Source organism: Amblyraja radiata, chromosome 8, assembly GCF_010909765.2.
Source record: "Amblyraja radiata isolate CabotCenter1 chromosome 8, sAmbRad1.1.pri, whole genome shotgun sequence".
NCBI lineage: Eukaryota > Metazoa > Chordata > Chondrichthyes > Rajiformes > Rajidae > Amblyraja > Amblyraja radiata.
In genome coordinates this window covers 62064776-62077591 of record NC_045963.1, presented here as the reverse complement: position 1 = coordinate 62077591, position 12816 = coordinate 62064776, and the positions used below count along the sequence as shown (strand labels likewise).

The following is a 12816-nucleotide window of genomic DNA, read 5'->3' as shown; positions in this document are numbered from 1 at the left end:
CTTGTTTTTGTGCTGTAATACTCCATGAATCTTAAGTGAGTTCCCTCAGTATGAGGGACAACTTCAGGAGATAGGGATAGATTCTTTAAGGACGGAATACCCGACAGTAATGTGGGCAACTCTTAACAATGCTGGAAAGATTGTTAACAAGTAAGCAGGCCCAAGCAAACAAATCCATTCAGGGACAACTTGGGTATAGGCAATACAATCTTTGCTCGCCAACGATACAAGATGAGAGTCGTAGGTCGTAGAAATGGGCCCTTTTTGCCACCACGTCTATGCCGACATTTTTGCAAGCATTAGAATCATATCCTGATTATGGATCTGCAGTAACCTGGGTTGGGGGTGCTCCAGTGGTGATGACTGTATGTGGACTGGACTTTGGACATTTTCTTAGTAAACAGCGCCAAAATACAGCGACTGTGCATTTTATTTTTGTTAAGTTTAGTTTAGGGATCCAGCGCGGAAGCAGGCCTTTCGGCCAACCGAACTCTGCACCAACCAACGATCCCCGCACATTAACACTATCCAACACATACTTGGGGCAATTTACACATACACCAAGCTTACAAAACTGTACGTCTTTGGATGTACATGTCCAAGGGAGGAAGCTGAAGATCTCGGAGAAAACCCACGCGATCACGGGGAGAACTTGCAAACTCTGTACAGTCATCACCCATAGTCGGGATTAAACTTTCGTCTTCGGCGCTGCAAGTGCTGCAAGGCAGCAACTATACCGCTGCGCCACTGTGGGTTTGTTGGCTATGTAAAAGAATTTCATTGTGCTGTGCGTGCATGACATTAAAGATCGGCACAGTGGCACAGCGGTAGAATTGTTGCCTTACAGCACCAGAGACCCGGGTTTGATCCTGACTAGGGGTGCTGCCTACATGTCCTCCCCATGAACTGCATGGGTTTTCTCCAGGAGCTCCGGTTTCATCCCGCACTAAAAAGATGAACAGGTTTCTATGCCAGGTACACAAAAATGCTGGAGAAACTCAGCGGGTGCAGCAGCATCTATGGAGCGAAGGAAATAGGCAACATTTCGGGCCGAAACGATTTTCGATTTTCGTACCTTCGATTTTCCAGCATCTGCTGTTCCTTCTTAAACAGGTTTCTATGCCAATTGGCTTGGTAAAATTGTAAATTGTCTCTAGTGTGTAGGATAGCGTTAGTGTGCAGGGATCGCTGGTGGACTCGGTGAGCCGAAGGGGCTGGTTCTAAACTAAACCATTGAACCATCTTTATGTACCTTCCCAATTTAGTGCCTGTCGAAATGTCTAATTTACACAGTGATTCTATCTGATTCCACCATCTCCTCTGGTAGCGAGTTCTTAACAGCAACCCAACTCTGTGCAAAAATAAAATTTACATCTCCAATCCCAGATTCTGAGGATAAAATTTAAATGTTTAGTGCAGCTTCTCTGCTTTTCAATTCCAATTTTCTGGCAGAATTTTCCTTTTGTAGATTCACTCTAGATGTCTGGACCTGCTTCTGTTTTGGTCACCCTGTTGATTAATTGCTTAAATGGGGCTTCATCCGTTGGAATGTTGAAATGTGCAGATAACATGGTTAAAAGCACATAATTTAATTTGACTCTGAACCTGGAAAATTTCAACACAAAATTAGCAGACGTTAAGCAGATTAGAAGAGGCTTTTCCACACAGAGCCACAGAATACACTTATTGAAAGTGCAGCAGTCAATTAATGTGGCATTAATTAACTCCTTCACAAAGAAGGGGCATTGAGTTTTTGGCTTCAAACAGGATTACAGGCTGCAGGGTTATGTCTGGGTAAAAATAAGCCACGCTTTTCTACTTCTGTTTAATGGAAACTTGGGTTGTGCTTTACTCCAATCAATTTCACTAAAGCAAAGCACAGTTATTTATTTAGAGAGAACAGCAAAGGCGCAGTACAGAACAGTACAGAAACAGGCCTTTCAGCCCAACACATCTTACGAACTAGTTGCATTTGCCTGCATTTCGCCCAAATCCCTCTGATCCTTTCCTATCCACGTACTTAACCAAATAGCTTTTAAACACTAACTATACCCACAGTAGGATCAGATAGCCAGAGCGTGCCCAAAGGCTGAACAGCCTGCCTTGAATTGCTGCTCTTTTAACTTTTGCATTGGATTGGTACCAACAATATTAGTGTAGCTGGAGGAAAATGATGATCTCATCCTATATCCCGAGTTACACAGAAGCTCACACTCTCTATCCCAGAATATATAATCCTCTGGGATTCAGCAATAACTAGAACCGATAACGGAATCAGGGTCATTAATGTTCCATGACACAATCAATGAAAAACAATCAGGTTTCCTCCCACTCCTACTTCTTATGCTCATAGTGTGTGTGGTTGGTTCACTATCTCAGCTGACATCTGTACCAGTGAAGCCACCTCCCCTGTCCTGCCAGAAACCCAGGGCTGAGACCATCACTGGGTCTCACTTTGTCCGAAAGTTCATAGACCAAGGCCACCAGGTGGTCTAAGAGGTAGGTTCACCATGGCGGCCACGGTAGCACAGCGGTAGAGTTGCTGCCTTACAGTGCTTACAGCGCGAGAGAGCCGGGTTCAATCCCAACTACGGGTGCTGTCTGTACGGTGTTTGTACGTTCTCCCCGTGACTGCATAGGCTTTCTTCAAGATCTTCAGTTTCCTCCCACACTACAAAGACGTACAGGTTTGTAGGTTAATTGGCTAGGTGTATGTGTAAGTTGTCCCTAGTGTGTGTAGGATTGTGTTAGTGTGCTGGGATCGCTGAGCGATGCGGACTCGGTGGGCCGAAGGGCCTGTTTCTGCGCTGTATCTCTGTGAGGAAAGATTGAAAAGACTAGGCTTGTATTCACTGGAGTTTAGAAGGATGAGGGGGAATCTTATAGAAACATATAAAATTATAAAAGGACTGGACAAGCTAGATGCAGGAAAAATGTTCCCAATGTTGGGTGAGTCCAGAACCAGGGGCCACAGTCTTAGAATAAAGGGGAGGCCATTTAAGACTGAGGTGAGAAAAATCTTTTTCACCCAGAGAGTTGTGAATTTACGGTATTCCCTGCCACAGAGGGCAGTGGAGGCCAAGTCACTGGATGGATTTAAGAGAGAGTTAGATAGAGCTCTAGGGGCTAGTGGAGTCAAGGGATATGGGGAGAAGGCAGGCACGGGTTATTGATAGGGGACGATCAGCCATGATCACAATGAATGGCGGTGCTGGCTCGAAGGGCCGAATGGCCTCCTCCTGCACCTATTTTCTATGTTTCTATGTAACTAAACTATCAAGGTGGACATAGCAGGATCACATGCATGAGCAGTGTTCAATTGAGTGGGTTTCAGTGTGACTAATTTTACGCAGGGATTAGTTGACCAGGCTGCAGTCCCTCACTGCCTCCTTTCATTAGTACTTGCTTCCTTCACTCTTGGCACTAAGGTGAAAACTGCTCTGAGCCCATGACCATTTTGCTGGACTTAGTTTGTGTCCTGCAATCTTCCGAGATCAGCCTGCCGTGATCATAGAGTCACTGAGCTTGCTTCGACTTCATAGAGACTGCTGGGTGAGATCTTTTGGTGTAATCTGTGCGGCCTCTAAATAACCATCTAATTTTCATCCATTTTTCTCTTTAAGTGCTGGAGAGGAAAATGTCAACCAGACAGAGTCGTGAAGAGCTGATCAGGAAAGGTGTTCTGAAGGAGGTTCTGGATCAAGGTGAGTTACTGCATGAACACCCCTGCAGGGAATGAGTCCAAGAATGCAGCTGATATTAACAGAATAACAGAATAAAAGCAGTGTATGTGGCCGCTCCTGACAAATGTCAAGGCCCCTCAGGAGTCTGTTGAATCTTTCTCCTGTCATCTTTAAACGTATGCCCTCTTGTTTTAGACTGGCAAACCTTGGGGAAATGACGTGACCATTCACCCTCATTTTATAAACCTCTGTAAGGTCACCCCTCAGCCATCATTGCTCCAGGGGAATCAAAATGACCTATACAGTCTCTCCTTGCACAAACCCTGCAGACATGGTAACGCCCTCATAAATCATTTGATGCACACTTTCCAGTTTAACGGGATCCTGTCAAAGCATACAAGAGACCAGGACAATGGAGCATGCGCTTAAAGTGAACTTCCCCTCCACTCTGCGGAGAATTCCAGTTTCAGAGAGAATAGGACGTCAGAGAACGGATTCTTGGTCCAGGGACACAAGGAACTGCAGATGCTGGAATCTTGAGCAAAGTACAGAGTGCTGGAGCAGCTCAGCGGTTCGGCCAGCACCTGTAGAGGGAATGGACAGGCGCTGCTTCAGGCTGGGATCCAGCTTCACAGTCTGAGGAATTTTTTCTTGGTCGGGAGTTTGGCTTCTGTGGAGTTTAGGTTGGCTTTAGACAATAGACAATAGGTGCAGGAGTAGGCCATTCGTCCCTTCGAGCCAGCACCGCCATTCACCGTGATCATGGCTGATCATCCACAACCAGTACCCCGTTCCTGCCTTCTCTCCAAATCCCTTGACTCCGCTATATTTAAGAGCTCTAACTAACTCTCTCTTGAAAACATCCAGAGAATTGGCATCCACTGCTTTCTGAGGCAGAGAATTCCACAGATTCACAACTCTTTAGGTGAAAAAGTTTTTCCTCATCTCAAGTTCAAGTTCAAGTTCAAGTGAGTTTATTGTCATGTGTCCCTGTATAGGACAATGACATTCTTGCTTTGCTTAAGCACACAGAAAATAGTAGGCATTTACATTGAGTTGCCTATATATATCTCTGTTCCAAAAGGCCGATCCCTTATTCGTAAACTGTGGCCCCTGGTTCTGGACTCCCCCAACATTGGGAACATGTTTCCTACCTCTAACATGTCCAATCCCATAACAATCTTATATGTTTCAATAAGATTCCCTCTCATCCTTCTAAATTCCAGTGATAACAAGCCCAGTCACTCCATTCTATCAACATATGACTGTCCTGCCATCCCGTGAATTAATCTCGTGAACCTACGCAGCACTCCCTCAATAGCAAGAATGTCCTTCCTCAAATTTGGAGACCAAAACTGCACACAATACTCCAAGTGTGGTCTCACTAGGGGGGCCCTGTACAACTGCAGAAGGACCTCTTTGCTCCTGTACTCAACTCCTCTTGTTATGAAGGCCAACATGCCATTAACTTTCTTCACTGCCTGCTGTACCTGCATGCTTACTTTCAAGTAAGAGTTGCCGTTGTATTGGTTGGAGGTCTTTGATTGTCCCGAATGAGGAATGGGAACTTGGCTCAGCACTTCCTCATGTAGGTGGTTGAGGAAGTGATCTGTTTGTGAGCAAGTGCGTACTGATGCAACCACTTCCACTTATCTCACTTCCTCTTGGTCAGCAGAGTCTCCCGGGGCACTTATACAAAATGTTTGCCTTCGAAGTAGAGCATTTGAACCCTACCTCACTCCCTTCCTCCCTCATCGCCCTGATTACCTGTATTACTAGTGAGCTGCCCCTTTAATCTCATCCCAAGGTTCTCCCTGATTTAATGCCCCCCTCTGTCAGGAGGAAATTCCAAACTTATCTCATTCTAGGAAAAGTATATTCTCATTTTTGACATGGCTGCAATTAAAGCATCTGGCTTTGTTCCTTGTGGTTTCCCTGTACAGTACAAAACCTCTTCTTAATTTTAATCAGCTTGTTTAAGGGACTGCTCTTTTCTTGATTTCCTGCTTTGCACCAAGAAATTTGTTTTTTACTCATTGGATGTGAATGTCACTGGTGAAGTTGGCGATTATATACCATCTCTAGTTGCCCCCTTGAAATGGTTCCTTGCGGAATTCCGAGTCACCCAGAGTAGTTGGGCAATAGTCGCTCATAAGCCGGCCGCTCAAGAGGGGAGCGGGAATTAGAAATAGGAGACGGCAATACAATCACTGAGCCTGTTCCACATTCAATATAACCAGACCTGATAGACAATAGACAATAGGAGCAGGAGTAGGCCATTCGGCCCTTCAAGCCAGCACCGCCATTCAATGCGATCATGGCTGATCATCCACAATTAGTACCCCGTTCCTGCCTTCTCTCCATATCCCATAACTCCGCTATCCCTAAAAGCTCTATCTAACTCTCTTGAAAGCATCCCGAGAACCAGCCTCCACCGCCCTCTGAGGCAGAGAATTCCACACACTCACAACTCTCGTGTGAAAAAGTTTTTCCTCATCTCCGTTTTAAATGGCTTACCACTTATTCTTAAACCATGGCCCCTGGTTCTGGACTTCACCCAACATTGGGAACATTGGGATCTGAGCTTTGCTGCCTCATCCCCATCATCGTTGACTGCCCAACAGACCTCACATTTTTCTGATCTGGGTGCGACTGCCTTTGACTTCAAGGCAGCGTTTGACTGAGTGCGGTACAGAAGAGTACTGGCATAAATAACTCCATTCAATGGGCATCAGAGGGAAAACATTTCAGTGTTTGGAACCATACCTCGCACAACAGAAGATAGTCTGATGAAGGGTCCCAATCCGAAACGTCACCTATTCCTTTACCCCAGAGATCCAGCATTTTGTGTCTATCTTCAGTGTAAACAAGAATCTGCAGTTCCTTCTTACACATAGAAGATAATTGTGGTTGTTGGATGCCAATCATTCCAGCCCTCAGGGCATTGTCTTTGGCCTAGCCATCACTATTGATGCATCAATCACCTTCCATCTATCAAAAGGGCAGACATGAGAATGTTCACAGACGATTAGTATCGGTTTATTATTGTCACGTACAACGATACATTGAAAAACGTTGTTTTGCATGCTATCTGGGCAGTTCAAATCATTTCTAAGTACATTGTGCAGTGCAACAGAGAAAATAAACAGAGTGCAGAATATAGTATTATAGCTGCAGATAATGTGCAGCAAATAAAATAGTATAATGGCCACAGTGCGGTAGATTTGGAGATCAGGAATACATCATTAGCATGTGAAAAGTCAGTTCAATAGTCCGATTACAGCGGGAAACAAATTGTTCTTTCTTGTTTTCAAGCTATTATATCTCTGATGGAAGAGAGAAGAGAAAATGAACGAGGTGTGAGTGGTGCTTGAGTGGCTGGTTTCCCAAGGTAGCATAAAGTTAGATGGAGCCAAAGGGGAGAGGAAGTTTTGTGTGAAGAACAGGGCTACATTCACAACCCTCTGCAATTTCTGTGGTTTTGGGCAGAGTTGTTGCCAAACCAAGTTGTGATGCATCCCAATATGATGTGTTCCAGATGTATCTGTAGAAATGGATGTAAAAATGTTCTAAATTTGCTACATTTTCTTCACCTTCTGTGGAAGTAAATGCTTTGGTGTGCTTTCTCAGCCATAGCGTCATGGACTGGGTCACATTGTCGGTGATGTTTACAACTGGGATCTTGTATTTGAACATTGTTCAAATTCCATTCCCAGCTCCCCAGCAAATGAAGCAGCCCATGCTTCGGTAATGGACTGATGTAGCAAGTAACACTCACTGCACCCTCACTGTTCCATCACTATTACTGACCAAAGCCCCAATATCAACATCCTGGGAGTCACCATTGGCCAGAAACTCAACTGCACCAGCCATGGAAATACTGTGGCTACTAAAGTTGGTCAGAGGCTGGATATCATGTGGAAGTAACTCACCTCCCTGGCACCCCAAGGCCTCTTCACCATCTACAAGGCACAAGCCAGGAGAATGAGGGTAGACCTTGCATAAAACTTCCCTGAATAAGTGCAGGGCCAACTGTCAAGAAGCTCAACACCAACCAGAACACAAACAGAAAATGGTGGAAATACTCAGCTACATCTGTGGAAAGATACTCACCTTTCAGATTTCATCCCGCTGGGATCTTGCATTTCTAGCCCCTTCAAGGATACAGCTGCCCACTTTGATGGGCACCTTCTCGCATCCTAACCACTAATTCCCACAAACACCAGTGATTGCACCATTCTGCCTTGGAAATATATTTATCACCGTTCCTTCATTATCACTGGGTCTAAACCCCAGAACTCCCCAACAACACTTTTGCAACCGCACCAGAAGGGCTACAACAGTTGAAGAAGGTGGTTCAGCCCCACCTTCTAATGGGTATGCAATAAATTCTGGCCACGCCAGTGATGGCCAGATTTTGATTAGAAAAATTAAGACAGGGCAGCAAAACTTTACGTGAGTACAAAATTATAGAGCATGGGAAACCAAACCAGTTTGCTTTAGATTAGTCTGGGGTATGATGAGAGAGCAGGTACATGGTATTGGGATGCAAGATCATCCCTGATCTCATTGAATAGTGTCAGAGGGTGGTCAAATGGCCTTCTGTTTCTCTCTCTGTCTTTTGCGAGGAATGGAGCAGAAATGAGCGTTGAGCTGCCAGATGAACTAAGCCGAAGAAGACAGATGTTGGTGGAGGAAGCTGCTCTCTGATGAAGTGGGTACAGGGTCGGAACTGGTGGTTAAATTGATCAGTGTAATTGTGTACAGGCTAGTTCAAGTTGCGAGGTCAGGGAGAATGATGGAGTGTGTACACACACATGCAGATAAGCACATCACAACACAACCAGGCATCACAACATGTGCACATTCTATTGTATTCAAATTTATTGTCATTGTCTCAGTTAGAGACAACAAAATGAATTTCCCTTACAGGCAGTATCATAAAAAAAAAAATAATAATAATAAATAATAAAACATATTAAAAATAAAATAGAATTTAAAAAAAAAGCACAAACACTGAAGGTCCACGACACAACATAACACAGTGGCACCAAGGTGAGGAAGGCACCATAGTCCAGCCAGCCTCCCCTCCGTTCTTCCCAGTTGTTCACTCGTGGTCGAGGCCTTCCTAGCACCAGCAGTCGCCGCCCCGGGTGGCCCGATGTTCAGGCCCTCACGCCGGGCTGGTGCAACGCCGACGCCGATCCCCGACGGTGAACATCCTCCTCAGCGGCCCGGACCTCCAGATCAACCGCCTCCCGCAGCCGGAGTCCGCAGCTCCCGAGTCCGCAGGCCGAGCCGGGCGGAGTCGCAGGACCCCGCGCTGTTGATCAGCGCCGCCCGCGTTGGGAGCCCGCAAACCGCAGCTCCATGATGTCGGTGCAGCAGGTCCAGCACTCCGGGCTCCAGACGGCGACCCCCGGTAAGGCATCGCCAGCCCCGCGATGTTTCAGCGCTGTCCCGCCGCTGCCGGAGCTCTGGTCGATCCCGGCAGGAAAGGCCGCGCCAATCCAGGTAGGCCGCTGGGGGGGGGCGAGGACGTGACTCGAATAATAGTCATGTCCTCTCCAGGAAGCGACTGAAGGACGGTATCCCCCTTACCGTGCCCGCTTCCCCCACATAAAGACATTTTTTTTTAAAACATCAAAAACACACTTTAACAAAAAAACAAAAAAACAAAAAGATACTGAATATATCACATATATCACAACACACACAGACACCACAACACGTGCATCGCAACATGCGAATAACACACACATCACAACACAGGTAAGTGATAGTAGCAGAATTAGGCCATTCGGCCCATCAAGTCTACTCTGCCATTCAATCATGGCTGATCTATCTTTCCCACTCAAACCCATTCTCCTGCCTTTTCCCCATAAGCCCTGACACCCGTACTAATCAAAATCCATCTATCTCTGCCTTAAAAAATATCCATTGACTTGGCCTCCACAGCCCGCTGTGGCAAATAATTCCACACAACGTGACCAGACATCACAATGCACATTGCAACACAACACACATACATACATCACAAGACACACAATACACACATTACAACATGCACACACACTCTGTAGCACAGTTGACAACTCAGTCTACAACACACGCCACAACAGACAAGAGCAGACATTCTACAATATGCACTCGATAATGCTCACACATAACACAGAGTCTTTAAATATTTTTAAGGCATGATTTAGCAGTTACTTGCTAGGCGAGTGGGTGAGAGGTTACCACGTTAGATGGGAATGTGAAGTTGAGGTGATCTTATTGAATGGTGCAGCAGGGTTGAGGGGGACCGAGTGATCTTCCCGCTCCCTGTTTTTCTGTTCTCATGTCCAGGGGTTCTGTGGGAGTGGGGTCCATCTACAACTGCTCTGCTACTAATCCAGCTTCCCCTGTGTTTTACAAATCATCAGATGATGATTCATTTTCTGTGCCCAGTTCAAGGAGAGAGGCATTGTGACCTCATTGCCGTCACCTACCTCGACGCCTGAAACAATTCATTGTCATAGTCATAGTGATAGTCATACTTTATTCGCCAAGTATGTTTTGCAACAGACGAGGAATTGTCGACCCTGGCTTAGCAACATGGAATGACTGACCACTGAGCTGTGCGGAATGGGGACCGTTGTGTCATCGCCGGCTTTCGGACGTGAATGAGTGGAGCCCCTGGTGACTCAGCTACAGAGTGGGTTTGCCCGTGGCGTGCTTGCCTGACGCCTGCCTTCGAAGTAATGCCCCTGTTCAGCTGCCGGTTTGTACCTCTGCAAGCTGGCCGAGACAACTGGAGTTTGCTGAGGGGGGCGTGGAATTATGCCCAATCCCCACGGACGGGCAACACAAAAGACAATGGGAGCAGCAGCCAGGAAAAGTTATCCCCCCGCTGAGAGGGAAAGAAACCGAAGCTTTGTGTTCAATGGTAAACCTGCTGTGCCTTTAATAGTCTCTTTTAGTAGACAGAGCAATAGGAATGGTTATTAACTAAAGTTCTAAAATTATGTGAAATTAGATAGAACTTAAAATTGAAGCAATGCTTTCTGCTCCACTTTGTCTCTTCACCCCCTGCCTGCCAATCCTCCCCCATTACTTTCAATATGTCCAACCTCTCTGTTCCCACAATGTTCTGTGCAATAGTGTCATACAACACAGGAACAGGCCCTTCGGCCCAACTTGTCCATGCCGACCAGAACACCCATCTACGCTTGTTCCATTTGCTCAAGTTTGACCTACACTTTCCCCATCCATGCACCTGTACAAATCATTTTAAAATGTTGTTGCTGTACCTACCTGAACAACTTGCAATGGCAGCTCATTCCATCTACACACCACCTTCTGTGTGAAAATGTTACCCTTGCTGAGGAAGACCAGTGTGTCAAAAGCCTTCTTCACCATCCTGCCCACCTAGGAGTGCCCATGACATTTGCCCATTTTGATGAGCTTTTGAAGTGTGGCTGGGTTGGCTGGGGAGAAACTCAGCATTGTGAATTCTGCAGTCTCCCAGCTAAAGGAAATTCTGCTGACTTAAGCCCCTGTCCCACTTGCGTGTCTTTGGCATGCTAATTACGCGACCTTGTGGTCGCGTTGAGGCGCGACGGTCCCGCGAAGGTCGCGCACGACTTCATGCATCCGCATAGCCATCTGGAGCGTGTGACGTCATTTGAAGATCGACACAAAATGCAGGAGTAACTCAGCGGGACCGGCAGCATCTCTGGAGAGAAGCAATGGGTGATGTTTCGGGTCGAGACCCTTCTTCAGTCTGAAAGAAGGGTCTTGACCCGTAACGACACCCATTCCTTCTCTCCAGAGATGCTGCCAGTCCCGCTGAGTTACTCCAGCATTTTGTGTCTATCTTCAATTTTCGTGGCCCCGCTCTGGGATTAGGAGTGGGGGCAGATCTGGACCGCAATGGCCATGAGCCCCAGGCCGAGCTCGGCGATCGTTTGCCTGCTTCTGCTGCTGTTGGAGGTGAGACGTTGCATCGCGCCAGGGTCTTGGGCCTGTCCCACTTTGGCCGTCAGTTACGCGACAGGCCGGTGGCGCGCGAAGATTTCGTACGCTACAAAATTTCGGAGCGCCACACGATACAACTCCATACCCCTCTGCGCTTCTCATTGGGCCAGGCCCCGCGCGGCCACACGATGCCCTTGTTCCTCAACGCGCCGACGAGGTAGCGTAATTTGCGTGCCAAGGACACGTACGTGGGACAGGGCCTTTACTGATTCAGTTTGATGCCAACTGTCCTATGTGGGGAGCGGGTCTCTCGTTGGTAGCTTGCCATAAGATCTGCTCGATCGTCTCCCTATCAGGGACTTAAATCACGAGAGGTTTCAGTGCGGTGAAACATGAGGGATGTGTAGCCTTTCTTGGCAAATGCACTAATGAGACAAATCAAAGCAAGACAATTAATGAGACAAATTAAATAGGCCATTCAGCCGATCAACTGCTCTGGTATCCAGCAGCCCTCTTTCTCTATCATCGGAACATTTCTCTAATTAAAGGGGGCACCGTCCTGTACGGGTATGGCTGCCCAGCCTGCAGCTGTCCGTTTTTTTCATCTCTTTTTTTATTTTTTGTTAGTTGAGTTTTTGTTTTCGGAGTTCTAGCCTTTTTTATGTGGGGGGGGTGGGGGAAGGAGGAAACTGCTTTTCAGGGTCCCTACCTGGTCTGAGAGGCGGCTTTTCTTCCGGCTGCACCGTCCTCGCGGCCTACCAGCAGGCCTGGAGCGGCGTTTCCTGAGGGGACCGCCCAGAACCTCGGCTTCGGCGGCGGCGCAGTGCTGGAGTGCTATCGCGGAGCGGAGCGGGCGATGCCTTTCCCAGGTCGCCGTGCTGGAGCTCCGGAATGCTGAGACTGCAGGTGAACATCGTGGAGCTGCGGGACTGTGGAGCAGCCAGCCGCAGGCGGCGGAGCTGAACTTTAACATCGGGAGCCTGGGATCTCTCGCCGAGATCGCCATTGGGGGAGCTCCGTCCAGCGCGGCCTGTTGGCTTCGGAAGCTGCAGTCTCTGGTAAGGAAGCGACCGTTCCAGGCATCCCAAGCCGCTGAGAGGGTTCTCCCGATGCCGGAGCACCATCACCCGGCCTGTAACATCGGCCCCCGTAGCGGCGACTGCGGAGGCCTCAA

At 47.4% G+C, this 12816-nt stretch overlaps 1 protein-coding gene across 2 annotated transcripts in view; it reads left to right on the top strand.

Moving 5' to 3' along the window:
• phactr2 (phosphatase and actin regulator 2) overlaps window positions 1-12816 on the top strand; it is a 142099-nt gene that overhangs the window by 82805 nt on the left and 46478 nt on the right. For both annotated transcript variants that reach the window (XM_033026064.1, XM_033026063.1), the window contains one exon: window positions 3624-3704. In XM_033026064.1, the coding sequence (XP_032881955.1) occupies window positions 3624-3704 (81 nt within the window). The remainder of the gene's footprint in view (window positions 1-3623; window positions 3705-12816) is intronic.